Source organism: Festucalex cinctus, chromosome 8 (genome assembly GCF_051991245.1).
Source record: "Festucalex cinctus isolate MCC-2025b chromosome 8, RoL_Fcin_1.0, whole genome shotgun sequence".
Taxonomy (NCBI): Eukaryota; Metazoa; Chordata; class Actinopteri; order Syngnathiformes; family Syngnathidae; genus Festucalex; species Festucalex cinctus.
The window spans coordinates 29,430,466-29,449,024 of NC_135418.1; the positions used below are offsets into that span (position 1 = coordinate 29,430,466).

At 47.5% G+C, this 18,559-nt stretch overlaps 1 protein-coding gene across 3 annotated transcripts in view; it reads right to left on the reverse strand.

Moving 5' to 3' along the window:
• rnf123 (ring finger protein 123) overlaps positions 1-18,559 on the reverse strand; it is a 32,473-nt gene that overhangs the window by 12,536 nt on the left and 1,378 nt on the right. For 2 of the 3 annotated variants that reach the window (XM_077530658.1, XM_077530657.1), the window contains 34 exons: positions 17,310-17,430; positions 17,091-17,175; positions 16,517-16,596; positions 16,294-16,391; positions 16,150-16,204; positions 15,639-15,724; positions 15,481-15,567; positions 15,349-15,416; positions 14,488-14,613; positions 14,296-14,410; positions 13,849-13,953; positions 13,643-13,768; positions 13,482-13,574; positions 11,938-12,011; positions 11,722-11,839; positions 11,546-11,639; positions 11,306-11,367; positions 10,991-11,062; positions 10,491-10,611; positions 10,126-10,227; positions 9,692-9,792; positions 8,372-8,561; positions 8,067-8,212; positions 7,088-7,171; positions 6,903-7,010; positions 6,659-6,836; positions 6,305-6,379; positions 5,925-6,012; positions 5,759-5,846; positions 4,492-4,576; positions 4,177-4,203; positions 2,839-2,978; positions 2,699-2,755; positions 2,509-2,640 (listed from right to left, as the gene is read on the reverse strand). In XM_077530658.1, coding sequence (XP_077386784.1) covers positions 2,509-2,640; positions 2,699-2,755; positions 2,839-2,978; positions 4,177-4,203; positions 4,492-4,576; positions 5,759-5,846; positions 5,925-6,012; positions 6,305-6,379; positions 6,659-6,836; positions 6,903-7,010; positions 7,088-7,171; positions 8,067-8,212; positions 8,372-8,561; positions 9,692-9,792; positions 10,126-10,227; positions 10,491-10,611; positions 10,991-11,062; positions 11,306-11,367; positions 11,546-11,639; positions 11,722-11,839; positions 11,938-12,011; positions 13,482-13,574; positions 13,643-13,768; positions 13,849-13,953; positions 14,296-14,410; positions 14,488-14,613; positions 15,349-15,416; positions 15,481-15,567; positions 15,639-15,724; positions 16,150-16,204; positions 16,294-16,391; positions 16,517-16,596; positions 17,091-17,175; positions 17,310-17,397 — 3,354 coding nt within the window. In that variant the 5' untranslated portion in view covers positions 17,398-17,430. The remainder of the gene's footprint in view (positions 1-2,508; positions 2,641-2,698; positions 2,756-2,838; positions 2,979-4,176; positions 4,204-4,491; positions 4,577-5,758; positions 5,847-5,924; positions 6,013-6,304; positions 6,380-6,658; positions 6,837-6,902; positions 7,011-7,087; positions 7,172-8,066; positions 8,213-8,371; positions 8,562-9,691; positions 9,793-10,125; positions 10,228-10,490; positions 10,612-10,990; positions 11,063-11,305; positions 11,368-11,545; positions 11,640-11,721; positions 11,840-11,937; positions 12,012-13,481; positions 13,575-13,642; positions 13,769-13,848; positions 13,954-14,295; positions 14,411-14,487; positions 14,614-15,348; positions 15,417-15,480; positions 15,568-15,638; positions 15,725-16,149; positions 16,205-16,293; positions 16,392-16,516; positions 16,597-17,090; positions 17,176-17,309; positions 17,431-18,559) is intronic. The other variant, XM_077530659.1, reaches the window with a different exon arrangement.

Genomic DNA, 18,559 nt, shown 5'->3' on the forward strand with positions numbered 1-18,559 from the left:
TCACGGGCTGGGGTGCTGTCTGGCAGCACAGGACGGCTCAGGGAAGTTGGTCTGTGCGCGACAGGGCCGATCACATCAATGTGCTGGAGCTTCGGGCGGTGCACTTGGCACTCATACACTTCTTGCCATACCTGAGCGGACGGCATGTTCTCATACGGTCGGACAACACCACGACCGTGTTTCACATAAAGCATCAGGGCGGCGTCAGGTCCGCCCGTCTATTGGAGATCTCCCAGCTCCTTCTCAGGTGGGCTGCTCCCCGTCTGGCCAGTCTACGGGCCACCTATCTGCCGGGGGTTCGGAACCAGCTCGCGGACTCTCTCTCCCGTCGGGGTCCTCCTCCGGGAGAGTGGCGCCTCCACCCAGAGGTGGTGCGCATGATTTGGAGCAGCTTCGGCACGGCGGAGGTCGATCTCTTTGCCTCCGAGGACTCAACCCACTGCCCACTTTGGTTTTCCCTGAGCGAGGCCACCAGCCCTCTGGGTCTGGATGCTCTGGCGCAGCCGTGGCCGGAGTGCCTTCTCTACGCCTTTCCGCCGCTCCCTCTGATATGGCTGAGGCTTCAGAGAGTTCTTCAGGAGGGGCACACGCTGTTGCTGATGGCCCCCTTCTGGCCGGCCCGGACGTGGTTCCCCCTGCTCCGTCAACTGTGCTCCGGCGAGCCGTGGCGTCTCCCCGACAGGGAGGACCTGTTGTCTCAACAGGGAGGTCGGGGTTGGCATCCCGACCCACGGCGCCTTCGCGTATGTGTTTGGCCACTGAGGGGCCCCAACCGCTGCTGACCGGCTGTACAGAGTCTGTCACGCGGACCATTCTTAATGCGAGGGCACCGTCCACTCGGCAACAGTATGCCAACAGGTGGAAATTGTTTGTGACGTGGTGCGGAGAACGCGGGGTGGACCCTGTTTCGTGTTCCATCCCCACCATCCTGGATTTCTTGCAGTCCCTCCTGGATAAGGGCAGGTCTCAGTCGACTCTGAAGGTGTATGTGGCAGCTATTTCTGCCCGGCATGTTGGTGCTGATGGCGGCTCCGTGGGGCGCCATGAGCTGGTGTCCTTGTTCCTCAGAGGGGCTCTGCGTCTTTGTCCCCGCCCGGCTCCTCGGGTTCCGGCGTGGGATCTGCAGTTGGTGCTGGACGGCCTGTGCAGGCCTCCCTTCGAGCCCCTGGCGGGGGCGGACCTTCTATGGGTGTCGCGCAAGACTGCACTCTTGCTCGCCGTTGCCTCCGCCAAGCGCGTCAGCGACCTACACGCTTTATCGGTTAGCCCTGAATGCCTGCGATGGCACCCGGATGGCGCCGGCGTCACTCTGTGGCCGAACACTGCCTTCATTCCCAAGGTGTTGTCTGGCTCTCGTTCTAACCAGCCTCTACGGCTTAAACGTTATGTACCCACTCCTGCTGATGGCGGGGACAGGCCGGAGCTCTTGTGTCCGGTGAGAGCCTTGCAGTGTTACATTGACGCTACGGCAGGCATTCGTACGTCTGCCCAGCTTTTTGTTTGTTATGGTGGTCCTACCAAGGGCTCCGCTCTCTCCAAGCAACGCTTGTCTCACTGGGTCGGGGATGCCATTCGCCATTCCTACCTGCTGTCTGGCCGCCCCCTGCCGTCAGGGGTGCGCTGTCACTCCACCAGGAGCGTTGCCACGTCTTGGGCCGCCCTGAGGGGTGTTTCCCTGGAGGATATCTGTGCTGCTGCCTCATGGGCGACGCCTTGCACCTTCTCCAGGTTTTATAGCGTGGATGTCGCCTCTCCCCATCCGCTTGGCGTGATCTTGGGTCCTGCTGGGGCTTCTCAGTGAGGTTTGTGTCTGAGATCCCTCGCGACTACGCCGGTATTAGTCATTCAGTGCTTAAAGCACCGCCTTCTGGCGGTCGGGAGGGACGAAATAGAACGAAAGTTACAACTGTAACTACGGTTCTATGAGTCCCGGACGACCGCCAGGGCGTCCTGTCGCTCGGAATCCTCGTGTTCACGCGAGAAGATTCCGTAGGAAACGAACCTTGGGTGACACCGGAACTTATACCCTTCTAGGGTCACCAAGGGGTCACAGGTGACTAATTTGGTATGCATTACTCGAACTGCGCATGCGCGAAAGGAACATTCAGTGCTTAAAGCACCGCCTTCTGGCGGTCGTCCGGGACTCATAGAACCGTAGTTACAGTTGTAACTTTCGTTATATTTCATCAAAAAGGTGAGAACATTTGATGTGAAATAGTTTTAGATCCGACATGTTCAACATAATCTGCTGACAAACAAAATCCAGGGGTTGAATGGTTGTCCTGACTAAAACTAGACTCAAAGGCTGACAGTTTTTGTTGACAAAAACCATCCGAGTAAAATGATGTTTTCTTGGACTAAAATCAACTCAACTCAACTCAACACTAAATAAAAACGGGATGAGGTTGACGAACTATGGTAAAAACTAACAAGTATAATTTGAAACTTGACTAAAACCAAGACTAAATTTCAAAATGGCGGATCAAATGAACACGAGGGAGGGCCCACCTGAGCCAGTCGGCGCAGCAGCAGCTCGGCGGACGGACGCGACCAATCCAGGAAGATCTCGGGGACCAGCGTGACCGTCATCTCCAGCACCCGCAGCAGGCTGACCGACAGGTCGAAGCAGGTGGCGCACACCTGCAACGCACGCCGTCACACATTTCGCACGCAAGAGGCCCTCAATCCGACCGAGTACCTTCAGCTGACGCGTGTCCACAAAGTTCCTCTCGGGACGCTCGGCCGCCTGCTGGATCTGCAAGAAGGGCACAAGACGGACAAGATGGAGGCGGACCGGACCGGGCCCGTTTCGCCCGCTCGCTCGCTCGCTCGCATTACCTCCTGAATCATGCCGATGAACTCGGAGAAGGCCCAGTTGAGCTGATTGAGGACGCTGTTGAGGAAGGAGGCGGCCATGTCTTTGTCGGCGCTCAGCAGCCGCGCCATGTCTCGCTGGAGCAGCAGCGACGGACACGGCTCTGCACGACAGGGCGCACGCTCGCTCACGATTGGATAGCCGATTAACCCGCACGCAAGCCGTTGGAAGTCACAGGGCGGCCATCTTGCTACTCCCACCTCGCCAGCAGACTACTGTATCAACTGTATGCTATTCGTACAGATGAGACATATACAGTGGACAGTGTGCACTACTTTGAAGACCCCCTTTTTCTTTTATTGCTCAGTTCCTTAGACCCCAATATTAAATTTGGCATATTTTGTTGAATTACACATTTTTTACACGTTTATTTTTAAATTATTATTCACCAATTATTTCTTTACTATTTTCAATTAATGTTTATTTTTTGTTATACAAATTTTGTTGAATTACAGTTACAATTCTTTAATTTAAAAAATATACAAGCTTCCTCCTGTACCAAACATCATTAAACATATAAATTATAGATGTATTTAAGGCAAGTTGTAGAATGTCTGAAGTCCTCTTGTTAACATTTAAAAGATGATAAATGATGCTGTTTCTACCTAGTACTGTCTCAAATGTTCTCCAATTTGGATCCTGTAAATGTATAGGATGGTATGGTGACAAAGGTTTCTTGGGAGGAGCAATATGGCCGCACAGGGACGGACAGGCGGGTGGGAGACAAGCAGCCAGCTAAATCTAATGCTACGGCACCCACTCAACCAAAGTTTCCTCACATCCTCCAACATTTGGATGAGGATGATGATGATGATGATGATGATGATGGGGTGGGGGGCGGACACTTTCATCAAGGGACAAACAAACAAACTCGAGCCAAAGAAAAAGCTAGCAGCAGGGACACAAAATTGACGTCAAATCAAAGTCGAAACGAAGCAATTTTATTTTTATTTTTTTTGTTCAATTGTTCCAACTTTGCGTTGCCCCGTCCCAAATGGGAAATGTTGTCAAAATGTTGCTTTCTTGATCCTTTCAAGTGTCAACATTGAGACCTTGCAGGAAAAACACAAACTGGACAATTTTGGTTCCCAGTTCAACTTGCGTCACGGCAAACCATTCGCACTTTGTTGGAAAAATCGGAGATGTTCTTGTCATTTGATTTCATAAGAATCCTTAAAAATATGAACTATCGTGCAAAAATAAAAATGCTGTTGTTCCAAAGCAACAATGGCAAATTAATAAGTTCCCATGTCACGGCAAATTTCCCCAAGCAACGTTCAATGACAGCAAATCAAACTTACGCTGGAAACTCGCAAGCGACAAATCCCCTTTAAGTTCATCGGCATGCAAAATCAAAAGAGGGAAAAGAAGACAACGACGAGGACGTGTGAGCATGCGGGACAGGAAATGCGTCACAAATCAAAGATGGCCTATTCAACGCTGACAGACAAAAGTTACACTTGCCGACTCACACGCTGACAAACGCAAAAGCGAGAAACGACATCTGTTTCCTCGTCACTCGACTTCACGCACGCACACACGCAGGCGGGCGCTTAGCCAAGTGTCGAGGCAACGGACGCGTCGGCCGACACCTGGCACGCAGGTGGGTGACCTACTCTGAAGGCTGGGCAGGTTGGCGTCCTCGGGTTTGGTCTTGAGGAGGTGCGGCAGGCGCGTGTACCTGTAGCCAAAACCGCAGCCCTGAAACACAAACGCAACACTTTTCACTTCAGGCCTCACAAAAAAAATAATCAATCATTCGTCTCCACTTTACATTGCTGACACGTCAGCAGCGGCACAACACTTCCGTGTTCTTCCACTAGGTGGCAGACGCTGCCAACAAGTGGAATAGAGCCACCAGATGAGAAAACTCAATGGGGAGCTCGGCCCACTCATCTGAATATATGACTGGATAGCCGATAGGCCGAGACGTTAGAAGTTGCGACGTGGCCATATTGCTCCTCCCAACAAACATTTGTCGGCATACGATCCTCTACATTTACACGATCCAAATTGGAGAACATTTGAGACAGTACTTAGTAGAAACATTTTACATTTGTTAAACATAAACAAGAGATTTTACAACTTGCCTTAAATACATGTAGAAATTATATTTTGAGAGCTCAGTATTGTTCATTTGGCAGTCTTACCGATTCAACATATCATCATCATTATTGCTCTTTTTTTTTTTTGTGCATATTTGTGTGCGTGCGCGCATGTGAATTTGCGCTCATGAATTCACCTGAAACCTAATAAAAAACCCCATGACACTTCATGTTAACCGGACACTTCAGAGTCTCGCCAGAGTCGTGAAGCTCAGAAGCTCGGGAGACCAGAGTAAAGATCAAAGGAAAGAAAGATCACACAAAGTGAAATCCAGCACCAAGCAGATACCACCCGCACGGTTACAAAACCAGAATCTTTCACCAACCCCAGAAACCTCGAAATTCACACAGATTAGGGAGATTTCAAGAGACCAGAGGAAAAACTAAAGAAAGGAAGGATAGATGAAGCAGAGTGAGATCTAAGTGGGGGTCCACTTGATTTTTTTTTTTTTTAATTGTGACCACCCTATGTGGCACAAACCCAACACCCCACCTCTGGCCTTATATTATATTTTATTATATTATAATTATTATACTTGTTAAAAACTAGCGAGCACCCTGGCACAATCCCCCCACCCCGCCTCCAGCCTTATACTAAGTGCCTACGAGCTGTATATGTCTCATCTCTATGTATAGCGTATAATTGATACAGTAGTCTGCTCACAAGGTAGGAGGAGAAAGATGGCCGCCCTGTGACTTCAACGGCTTGCACGGACGGGCGTGTATGGGCTAGCGGCTAGCCAGTCATACATCCAGGTGAGTGAAGGAAGCGCCTTACCCGCCAGAGCCGGACCAGGATCCAGTTGGTCTGCGCCCAGGGTCTCTGCTCGTAGGGTGCCAGCAGGTTCTTCATCATGGCCACACGTCTGGAAGCACAAACGCGCACGCTAGCTAACAAGATGGCCGACAGCTACGGCGTGCACACGTGCGTGCGTGCAACTCACTGCTCCTCGGGGATCCTTTCCACCGCCCTGAGGGATTGCGGGTAGCAGACGTAGCTGGCCAGCGCCTGCATCAGCGCGTCCTTGATGTCTACAAGACAAATGCGTCACATGACGTCAAGTGGACAGACAGACGGACGGACGGACGCACACGAATGCAAATATTGCTTGGTCGCCATCTTGTGGCCATGTTGAGGATTTTCTTTTTTTTTTTCTTCAGACAAACAGGAAGTGCTTATTGACCAGCGGCCTGTCCATTTATTTCATCTGACGAGGAGTGGCGACCAGTCCGGGGACGTCCCACCTCACTTACCCACAATGCCATCCAAAAATAATGTGTGTGTGTGTGTGTGTGTGTGTGCGCGAGCGTGAGTCCACGTCACCTGTTCCAACGATGCGCGGATCCGCAAAGTGTTTGGCGAGAATGGCCGCCAGCTGAGTCAACGTTTCTTCGTAGCCTGTGAGAACGACAAAGTCGTTTGAGTCCAGTATCGATCACGCCTGTTTGTTTTGATCAGTTAGTCGACCTCATCACGTTTTTATTTCGACCATTTTTGCTCAACTATATATTACGGAAGCATGTTGCATTCACTTGGAGAGAGAAAAAAAAAAAATGTTTTTTTGAATATTTTTTTTCTGTTTTACTGAATATTTTTTCTGTCAAAATATATTCAGAAAACCAGAAAAATAAAAAATAATTACTCCAAACTTTTTTTTAATAAAAACAATAAGCTCACCTGGCAGCTGGTCCATGCCGCTGGCGGGACTGAAGTAGTTCTTGAGCGCGTTGTAGGCGTACATGGCCACGTTGAGGTAGAACTCGGGCGCGAAGGCGAACAGCGAGCCCGTGCGGTCGGCGCGCTCGATGGTGCCGATGCACACGCGCACCAGCCAGTACACGTCCAACATCTTCTCCTGCGCGCGCGCACAACCGTCAGGCGGGACTCTCCTTCGCTCTTTCGCGCGCATGCGCGCACCCACCTTGGAGTAGATGGTGGCGTTGATCCAGGCCAGCCTCCTGCTCAGGTGGTTCAGCTTCTCGGCAAAAACCTTGCGACTCTTGTGGAGTTCCTCCAAGATGTCCGACCTCTGCGGCAGCAACAAACGGAGACGGGAGTCAAACGCGCGGCGCCCGCCAACCGAGGCGGGCGGCGTCCCCCGCTTACTCTGGGCGGGCATCGGGCGATCTTCTCGTCCGTGTCTTTGAGGGCCGCCGCGTACTCCTGCACGTCGTCCGCCACCACCACCATCTGCATCCGCACAAACACACCAGCTGCAATTCAAGTCTCATCCACTAGGTGGCAGATAAAGGTGCATTTTCAGATTAGAGCCCATCATCGTTTCATTGTTGCCGAAGGTTATTTGAGTGAACTAAAACTAACAAAAAAAGCTAAAACTAAAATTCAAAAAACAATTTCGCTCACAAAATAAAATAAGAACAAAAACTAACCAAAACTACATTTGATGTTCACAACACTAACTAAAACTATCATGATAGTAAAAATGTCCTTCGTTTTAGTCTTTGGTAATTCATTAATTCATTTCATACCTTTGGGGATGACTTTAAGTATATTTATTTTGATATGAACCAGAATAAGGATGTTTGAAAGTGTGTCACACAGAAGTGACGTCATTCAGCAGCAGCCAATAGAAAAGCACCAAAAGATGATGTCGCTCGCATGGTGGTTTTTGAATATTGTGCACAAGTAATACACTTCCTGTGTTTTTTTTTTTTAGTAAAAAAAAAAAAAAAACACATGAACGCATTTGCAGGGTTGCGCCATTATGGGGGCGCTATATCAACAGCAGTGCACCGGAAAGACCTGAAGCAACAACCGAAGAAGAAACAGCTTTCTTTTTTCCTGATTGCGAGGCGACAGTGGCGTGCTCCAGCAGCCAACACCAAAGTCATAAAAACACAGGCTATTCAATAAACATAATCTTGTTTTACAACACTGCTGAACTATATTTACAATTCAATATGTACTCGTGTATTATTTTTTTCCTCGGCACATCACCACTTTTCCTTGCGTTCTCCATTTGAAATCATGTCCCGAGTGATGGAAATCAAAACGTTTTTGTTTGTTTGTATTCGATTCGTGGAAAACGACAGGTAAAAGATGAAGGCGATGAAAGCGGGCGCACCTTTCCCAGCTGCTGATGTACGCTGAGGTTGTACATCATGACGATGCCGTCGATGATCTCCAGCAAAGATTTGTCGGCCACGGGCTGATGCGATTGGTCGACGGGTCGCCCCAGCAACAGCCCGTCGTTGCCATGGCTACCCTCGACTTGAAACACACAAAAAGACACAAAGAGCGCAGCGTTGACAGGAAGGAAGACAACGCGACGTCCGTGGCCGCTCGGCTTTGCGTCTGCCCCACTTCCTGTCTGGACAGGAAGTGCGCTTTTTGCGCCTTTCCGCAGCCAAATCGCGCTTCATGACTTACTGTCCTCCTCGGTGCGCTGCTCCATGGCGAGGGCGCGCACTTTGACCTTCTCGGGCTGGCCCAGGGGTCGCCTGGGGGTCATGAGGCTGACGGCGGCGGTGCTGAGGAAGCGGTTGGCGCGACCCAGGGTCGGCGAGCTCAGCCAGCCGGGCCGAGCCGGCGCGCCGCCCGCAGACGCCCCCGCCGGCCTCTGGGGATGCGCACAAAAAACAACAACGTTGCAAAATGAATCCCCGCCAAGGGGGGAGGGGCCAAAATCAAATGAAGCCCACATCAGCATGAAATTGCCACTGTAAACCAAAGTGCTTTCGACGACTGCACCTTCAAAAACTCAAGCGGTAAGTAGGGTTAATTTTATCTGCCATTTTTAAATTTAATCTCAGTTTCAGTCCCGCTTGTTTGCTTTTAGTCATAATCAACCTCATCCTGTTTTTATTTAATCAATTTTTAGTCAATTATAAATCATCGAGCATTTTCATCTTTGAGTCTTAGAAAACAATTTTATTCGTCTAGTTTTAGTCAACAAAAACTGTCAACGGTTTAGTCTAGTATTAGTCAGGACAATCATTTTACCTCTGTGTATTTTTTTTTTAGAAGATTATGTTGAACATTTCATATCTAAAATTATTTCACATGAAATTTCCTCATCTTTTTGATCACAACTTGACACACAATGACAGTATATCAACAAGTGGCTACTATGGCTCCATGCTATCAGCGAGTAAGTTAGCCAGCATTCGTTAGCGGTCGGATTAACAATAATGTTGGAACGTTGTAGCTGTTATGTTAAAACTATAATTTCCTTTTTTTTTTTTTAACCTTTCACCGTGAATCCACTTCCCATCTGTCCCACGTTTGTGTGCATGTTGCACTCGCTATCTGCAAATTTGAAAGGGGGCGTGTCACTGCGGGTCACATGACAGTGTCACACTGACAGATTCGCAGTGACAAGATTTGACAAGATCAAATAATTTTCGTCTCATTTTTGTTCATGATCTAAAACGTCCATGAATATCAGTCCTGTTTTTATTAAGTACATTTTTATCTCGTAGACTGATTTGTTTTTTTAATAAGGGTTTTAGTCTAGTCTAGCCTAGTTTTAGTCCGATGAAAAATGTATGTTGACAAAGTTATTTTTGTTTTGGTTGACGAAATTATTAAAGATTATTCCTGTTAAACCAACTTTCATTTCAGCGTAATCGGAGGTTATCTTGGAAAAATATCACCCGATTCTTTTTACACAATACCATACAAAGATTTGCTCTTGTAACACGACGACTTTCCGTCACGTTTGCGTGTCGTCGGATCGGCGGGCAGAACCTGAGCGGCGCCGCTCTCGTCGTCCTCGTCCAGGTCGTCCATGGACGCCGCTTGGATCTCGGCGGGGTCGATGATGATGTTGGCCTTGCTCGCCAGGTCGTCTGCGGGGGGACACAAGGTCGGCAACGGGGTCAAGGTTAGCCCGCGCTCGTGTCTCGGCGTCACACTAGAGGTCGTTAGCCAACCGTGGAGCGAACATGACAAAATCCATCACCCGATGATGATAATGATACTACTACTAGTAATTAATAATTCCATTGTAATTTTCACATAATTTATCTTTCAACTTCCTTAATTAGCATTCATCTATTAGCATTCAGCTTTCAGCATTCCCAGGCAACTTCTCCAGGAATTGGACTTAAGCTAGTTGTAAAGAACAATGACTAAATTTAGCATCTACAACAGACTGCTGGAATTGTCGTTTGGCGACTGACCTTTGAGCGTCTTCTTGAGGTGCGACAGCAGGCCGCCCAGCCGCTGCAGGTCAAAGTAGTCCACCTTCCCGTTGTAGAAGAGCTGCGGCGGCACGTACGCCGCTGGAGACGCAACGGCATCACAACAAAAGAAGGAGAAGAAGAAAGGTCAGGACATTTTTATACTTAGATCAAACACACACAAAAAAGACAGAATTGCTGAACATTGAAGTCACTGTGATCTATCAGTGAGCAGAAGTCAAAACATTTGGAAAAAAAAAAAAAGATTCAAATTGTTGTGGAAGTGTCCGGTTTTCTCTTCGGTATTGCTTAAAAGTTTTCAAAACGTGTTGGAGGCGATCCGAGCAGCGGAGAGCTTTCGTTACCGTCACTGCTGACGCTGCCCGGACTCTTCTTGCAGCTTTCGTCCCAGCAGGCGCGAACGGCCGCGATCAACCGGTGCAGGAAGCACAGCATGTACTCGGGGGGGCACAGGGCCGTCGGGTGCTACACAGACACAAGCACACAACGCTCACGTTACAGCATTGGCAGCACCTCACTTTTCCCAATTCTTGTTGTTCCGGCCTTTTCCAAATTGGACGCAAAAATTGTGATGCCAAAATGCCAAAAATCTGAAGGGAAATCCAATGAGAATGTTGGACAAGTTGAAGGCATGAAGAAATGTTGGAGGGAGTGACATCACGTCACATAAAGATACGCTAACAGCGACGTCACGCTTCAGTTTTCCCGTGGCAAAAATTGAGATTTTTGGGGTGCAATTGTTCTCACGCTTTTTTCCCCCCCAAAACGAAAGCACGACAGAAGAATTCGCTCCATTTTGGAAAGGAGGCTGGACAAAATGTGAACCGGCGTCGCTCGCTCTCACCCCTCGGTTGCTGGCGTTCTCTTGCAGGAACTTGCGGAACTTGTTGAGGAAAATGTAGCGAGACGCTTCGCCCTAAGCAAAGTAGCAACGGGGCAAAAAAAATAAATTAATTTTGTACGTTTTGGTCCTCCATAGACAACAACTCAAACAGACATCATGAGCGACCAGCAAGCAGATTTTAGTCCTGATCCAAAGAACAAACATCAAATAAAGATGCGGATGACAACATTTTCAGTTCAATTGTTGCAAAATGCAACTTCATGGTAGTGAAAGCAAATTTCAACATATTTCACACAAACACGCACATGCACGTACTGTGCTCTTGTCTTTGTTGTTGAGCAGCAGCCGGAGGATCTGCACTTGCAACTCTTCTACCACTGGAGGGAGACAAAAGCACTTTTTGAGAGATTTCACACAAGCTGAGGGCCATTTTGGTGCTGCCGCTGCCAACATTTTGACTTTGTGTTCAGGAAGCGGTCATCTCACACACAAGTGTGGATATGGCAAATGGCAAAAAAAACACAAAAAAAAACAGAAAAGATAAAGGCGTCCCACCTTCGATTCTTTTTTTCAGCCTCTGACATCCTCGCTCGTAAGCTCGCCGGCGCAGACGCTCGTCCGAACTCTCGTCTTTGGGCTCGTCTTTTCCCTGACGGGGGAAGGGAACAGACGAGGACTCATCATCGACGCGCCCGAACTGACCCGAACCGACCGAAACTCAAGAGACGCACCTCCTTGTCAAAGTGCGTGGGCCACCACGTCGTGGGGATCAGCTCCTCGAGGCCCGCCTCCTTCACCCGCAGCGGCGTCTTGATGTAGAAGAAGACCACCGAACGCAACACGTCGAACGTGCGCCGGCCCACGTTAAGGAACACGCCGCAAGTCTGCGTCGTCGTCCGGAGGGGGTCGGACGGCTGCCACGTGATTGCGCACGCATGCAAGGATATAAGACGTGCGTCAGCAGGTACTTCCTGGACTTCTCGTGACGCAGGATGGCCGTAGTCAGCCGCAGGTAGTGGATCTGAAAGGACGCGCGACAACATCAACACACCACTCACCTGTATATAGGACCGGATAGCCCATAGCACGTACAAGCCAGTCTGTGCAAGCCGTTGAAGTCACACGGCGGCCATCTTGCTCCTCCCACCTTGCTAGCAGACTACTGTATCAACTATATGCTATACGTATTATATATGATGAGACATATACAGCTCATAGGCAGTTAGCATAAGGCTAACTGCCTATAAGGCCGGCGTACTCACTATTTTTAATAAGTAAAAAAAATAAATAAATAAATAAATAAATAGTGGATGGAATGTGCTGCTTTGAAGAGCCCCTTTTTCTTTGATCGCTCAGTTCACTGAAGTAACCCCCTTCGCTCCTGGCTGTTTTACTGGATTTGGACTGATTTTGCAAAAATATTGTCTTCTATTGTTATAAAAACATGGAACCTACCAAAAGAAAGATTAGTCTATTCTTATATCAGGAAAAAAAAAAAAAAGTATACAGTATCTGTTTACGTTTTGCAGCAATTAGCATTAGAATATAGCTAAGTTTCGTCGTCATTCACAAATCTGCTTCAAAGTGTGGGGAAATCAAGCTTGTTTGAACATGGGCCTGGTTGGTCTCTTATACTGTGCTGCCACCTGCTGGCCGTTTTTGTAATTACTATCATTCTCTGCAGTAGAGAGGCTGCGTCAAAGCCTCCTGTGTGCTCTAGCATAAAAAAAAAAAACAACATAAAACATATAAATAGGTCTTTGGGACACTTAAAACATTTAAAATAGACCGTATATACAGTATATGTTTTTGGGAGCAAATGAGTTAGTCTATTTACATCAAAATAATTTGCATAAAAAGTCTAAAATGCAAAAAAGAAAAAAAAATGCTGTCTGAAGCCTTTGTTCGTCGGTGTCTCTCCTTTCTGTGATCGTTTTGTGATGTCTCGCTTGATTTCCATGATAATTGCTTTTCTTTTGGCTAACCGACATTGATAGAAGACTTCACTTTCTTCTTCTTTGGGTACATGATGTGGGAAAAAAAAAAAAAAAAGGAGGGCGAAAAAGCCAAAGATACTGACTCCCACAAGTGCACGAGCGCTAGCTAAGTGACAACACTGCAAGCTATATGGCGGACGAGGAGGAGCTAAAATGGCAGATGGAGCATAACTGTTGTAAAGTCGAAACGCCTTAGGTCAAGTGTGCCATAACTCCAGGACTCCCTGTAATTTATACATGTATTTAAGAAGTTACGTTGTAAAATGTCTGAAGTCCTCTTGTCTATGTTTAATAAACACAATAAATCATGCTGTTTCTACTAAATAGTGTCTCAAATGTTCTCCAATTTCAATACTGTAAATGTATAGGATACTATGGCGAGAAACATTTCTTGGGAGGAGCAATATGGCGGTCTCGCAACCTCTAAAGTCTTGGCCTATCAGCTATCCAGTCATATATATAGATCAGTGCCACGCACGCATTGCAGCCGCTACCTGGAAGCCGAGGTCGGGGATGATGGGCGAGAAGCGGTACGCCCTCAGCAGCGACATCATCAGCTGCTTCAGACACTCGTTCACCTCGTAGTCCTGCACGCGGGGCGTCGGCAGGTGAGCGGTGATGATGTCACGAAGCGCGGGCTCGCGTGCGCGCTCACCTCCATGAGGAGCCAGAAGAGGTCGAGCAGCTGCTGGATGAGCGGATGCTCGTCCACGGAACCGCCGCCCTCCAGGATCCCCAACAGGAAGTTCATCAGCACGTCCTCCACCAAATACACTTTACACTGCATGCACACACACGCACGCATTGACGAGAGCGTTAGCTGACACGCACTGTACAACGCCAGCGGCCGAACTGGCTCACCATCAGAGGAGCAAAGTGGTTGAATATGTGCGCCAGCGTGATCAGGACGGTGGCGTCGCCGTCCAGCCGCCACGACGAACAATCCGACTCCAACACGCGCTCCTCCTACACACGCAAACAAACAACACAACACACGGTTGGCGTCCAGGGCCCGGTTGGTAAAAACTCGGTTATATTTTTAACCGCTGGTTAAGCAGATTTAACCAACCGTTAACTTGTTGTTCAAAACTAAATTAAATTAGTTAAATGTATGCTAATGCTAGCTTAGCATGCTAATGCTAATTTAGCATGCTAATGCTAATGCACCATTCGCTTTGAGGCCACACCCAATCAAGGATCACAATTTGACAACAACTAGACCAACTTATTGTTAGCTTTCTCAATGTAACCCTGTTATTGTTTTGATAACTAAAATAATATCGGCGCATGTGTGTGCGTGTGTGCCACCTGCACGTCGATGCGGGTGGACAGGACATTCTTGACGAAGCCCAGCAGCTTGTGAGCCTTGAGCAGGTCGGCGGCGGGTGGGTCCTGCAGGGGCAGGTAGCCCTCCGACGGGTACGTGAGCGCCGGCGCATCAAGGACAAACAGCCAGCGGGCCGGAACAGACAAACAAGACAAACGGCGGCGGGAGGATATCGGAGCGGTCGGCTGCCGAAGTTGAAGGCCACCGACTCCTTGAAGGACAGGCTGATGGCGGGGAAGTAGGCCACGCCGGGACCCGTCTTGATGTCGCCAAACGCCGTACCCAGCGACTGGCCGTTCCTGAGCGCAAGCACCACAAAAACAATTGGATGCAACTCATCACAAAAAAAAAAAAAAAAAGAAAAAAAAAAAAAAAGATGTCCCACAAACATTTGCACTCACTAAAAAAAAAAAAAAAAAAAAAGTCATCATGATTAAGTTTTTGCCTTTTTTGATTGTCATCTTTAGGCAGCAAAAGCAAACAAAATGACAAGAAAAGAAAACGTCACCAAATGTTTGGATTTACGGACGCGTAGATCTGGCAATGTGGGGTAAACATTTTTGGCTGGCGAGTGTGTTCGAACATATTTGCAAATATGTTCTAAATCAATAAATGAATAAAAAATGACTAAAAGTGAAAATAAAAAAAAATTCTTTCCATTTATATTTATTTTTTTAGATATAATTTTCAAATTATATATATATATTTTTTATATTCATTTTTATTTTCACCTTTAGTCATTTATTTATTTCTAATTTTGGCAGTTTTGGTCCTCCATATATAATAACCCTGATTCACTCTGCAAAAGGTTTCCTTGGAAAACAAATTTGTTCACAAAAACGCCACACGAGCGCCACCTGCCAGCTTAGCAATGAGGACAAAATGCTAGCTTTATTTCGCCAAATATTTGAGAGACAAACAAAAAGGTCATTTTGGAGTCAGCATTGGAATAATGTGATGTTTTTTGCTCGTCAACGCATCAGAATCCAATATGGCGATTGGGCGACGTGGCGTGACGAGCGCGTGCGACTTACAGGCAGAAGGTGATGGTGGCGTCGTCCAGGTCAATCAGGCAGCTGACGATGTCGCCCGCCGCCCACGACTGCCAAACGATACACGCCGCGTCAACTCCGCCGCGTCAACGCCGCCGCGTCGTCGTCGCTCACCTTGCCGTAGTTGGTGGTGACCACATTCCACTTGCGCACTCGGTTGCCGTCGTAGGCGTACGAGTCGGGCGTGTCGCCGACGCCCTCCTGGCGGATGGTAAGCGGCGGCCGTTAAGTGAGCGCCGCGGCGGCGGGACCGCGAGTGAGCGCGCGCTCACCTCCTGGTTGAAGCGGCAGTTGAGCGTGCACCAGCCGATCTGCATCAGACCCTGCGACGAGATCAGCACCTCGTACGCCCATTTGCCTGCGTGCCGAGGTCAAAGGTCAAAAGAAAAGCAGAGACACCTTTGAGTACAACGTGGTCAACAAAGCAACACAAAAGTTTGTCTTGGGGATTGCAAGGTCGTACAAAGGCAACTTTCAAACAAGAATCAAAATTATGAATGCACCATTTTGCTTGCGTAGCATTAGCAACTAGCAAGTGTGTAGCGTATGTTATTCTGTTGTCTCCAAGCGTCCTTTAATGACACCGCAGTTGGACCAAACTGTAAATCTAAAACACACAACGTTAAGAATTAACATCTCTGGTGTAATAACCTTATTTATTGATTGATTGAATTAGTTTTTATTTTATTATCTGTTCTTATTGCTGCTGGAAATGTAAATTTCCAAGAGGGAGCCATCCCAAAGGGATCAATAAAGTCAAGTCTAAGTCTAAGTCTAAGTCACCTTTGTAAACGCAGGTGGTGGCCCGGATGGAGCTGAAGTTGCTGTGGCCGATCACCTGAATGGGATGCAACATGCAAAAAAAAGTTTTCAAGACAGACCACTATCAAACTTAAACAAGGACGTCCGTCCGTCCATCCGTCCTACCCCCAGCAGGTCGTCGTCCACAAAGAGAAGACCCTCGAAGCCGCCGGTGTGGTCCAGGACCACCGGCTGAGGACCCAGACGACCATCGACCTCACCGTCTGTGGGAAAATGCGGGAAACGTAAGCTGACCACAAAAAGGTTTTCAAACATCCTTTTTTCCCCCCCAAAAAAATCAACATTTTTTTTTTTTCAGTATTTGAAGACAAGAAAGAAGCTCACGTACCCGCACCGTCCTCAGCCGCTTCTCCTTCGCTCAGCAACGTTTCCAGGTGAGCGTCCAGATCCTGGAAAGCCAAAGGCTTCCTGAACAGCAGGGGGAGTCGGCGAGCAGCAATAAATAAAAAATAAATAAAAATTAAAAAAAAAGGTGGAAGAAGAGCGACAACAGCTGTTAGCAACACCGCTGACAGTTGGCATTTGGACACGTGCAAGCCAACATGCCAAGGTGAGGTCTCATTTCAAACATACCAGCAACAAACACGTGCGCGTCTATTAATAGAACGTTGGCAACAGCAAGCACAGCAGCAGCAAGGGGGGTGGGGGGTGGGGGATGTTCAATCTTTTAAAATGATTTAGTTTAGTTTAATTTAGTTTTAGTTATCGTCTTTTGACTGAAATTAATTAATTAAAATTAAGAGCAATTTTAGTTGACTAAATTGACAGTTTAGTGGAAAAAAATACAAATTTTCATCCACAAAATGATCACTGCTTCTGGCTAAGGGACGATCAACTGTTTGACTGGCCCGTTTGCGACAAGCAGAAAGTACCCCAGACAGACAGACAGTCAGACGTGCAACCTGAGGGAGGCCGGAAGTGTCGGTCGATTGGCGGAAGGGAAGACGTGTCGCAAGTAGTCGCTCAGCAGCCTCTCGTTGACGACACCTGACGAGACCAAAATAAAAAAAATGAAAAAAGTTTGTTTGCAAAATTCCAGAAATCGGGCTTCCACAATCGTGCATGTTTTGTTTTGTTTTTCACGCGACGTGACGTGAAGGCAGAAAGCAAGCGTTACCTACCGGTGGACTTGGACTTGTCCGTATCTGAGGCCAGCCTGTAATTGCGGCGGCTCAACACCGTGCCACCGCCGACGCCTTTGGAGCTCATGCTGACTGCTGGCAAGTCGGACACACGCAAGCGCTGTCACGCAACAAATAAACAAGAAAAAATGAATACATAAATCAGCATCCAAGTGGATCCTGATGGTGGCACAACAACGGACGCACGTCAGAAAGCATTTTCACCAACATGACGTACAAAAAATAAATCACATCTATGAAAATGGACCTCTGCTTGACTCAGAAAAAAAAACACACTGTTGCACACTTTTCACCTCGCACTTGGCAGGAATTGGTTGTGTGTGTATGTGGTAAGTCGGCGTTTAACTCATTCACTGCCTTTGACAAGTATACTTGTCAATTGTATTTTTTAGAGCGGTGCTAAATGGGGGCGAAACTGAGCATGCTCCACTGTAAATATCAAACTTGGAAACAACTTTACTGATGCCCGACCACCGGTAGATGACATCATTGCCCCATTTTATAGGAAATAAACACAGTTTCAGAGTCCATGGGAGAAATGGCTGTATTTTGGCAAACCTACATTTTTCTGCTGTCAATTATAAAAGAACGGGACGGGACAAAAAGTAGGGAGTCTATTCTGTTATTTGGTAGATTCGGTTTATATATAATTATTGAATGTAATATCACGTGAGTATTGGAAATGTAAAAATTTTCTATAATGACTGGCAGTGAATGGAGCATTGCACCGTAGCCAGCTGTGGTCAGCTGAAACCACGAAACTTCAAACCAAAGAGCATCCCCAACTGGGACATTGGCTCCATTTTGACATTTATCAACTGTTTGACCTATTTTCTAGCTCACACAGATTGTTTTCTAATTCACTCGCATTGACACGCTGCCCTCCACCGCAAGGGGCGCACTTAAATGTGACGCCACACTAGAAGGGTCTATTGTAGTGCTTTTTGGTTGTTTTGTTTTTCATTATGTTGTACGGTGACCTTGACTGTCTTGAAAGGTTCCTAAATATTAAATGAATTATTATTATTATTATTATTATTATTATGAAGAGGATGTTGGACTAGTTTTCTTTCGTCGGGACGTTGAAAACCATCATTGAAAAAGCGAGATGTGGCTACATCACAGTGTCATGGAAGATTTAGCCTGTGTGCCGACATGAGCTGAGCTGAGCGTTTCCAAAACTCGTCTTCAAGTCTTCGCACACAAACCAACACCGAAGGCTACAAAAA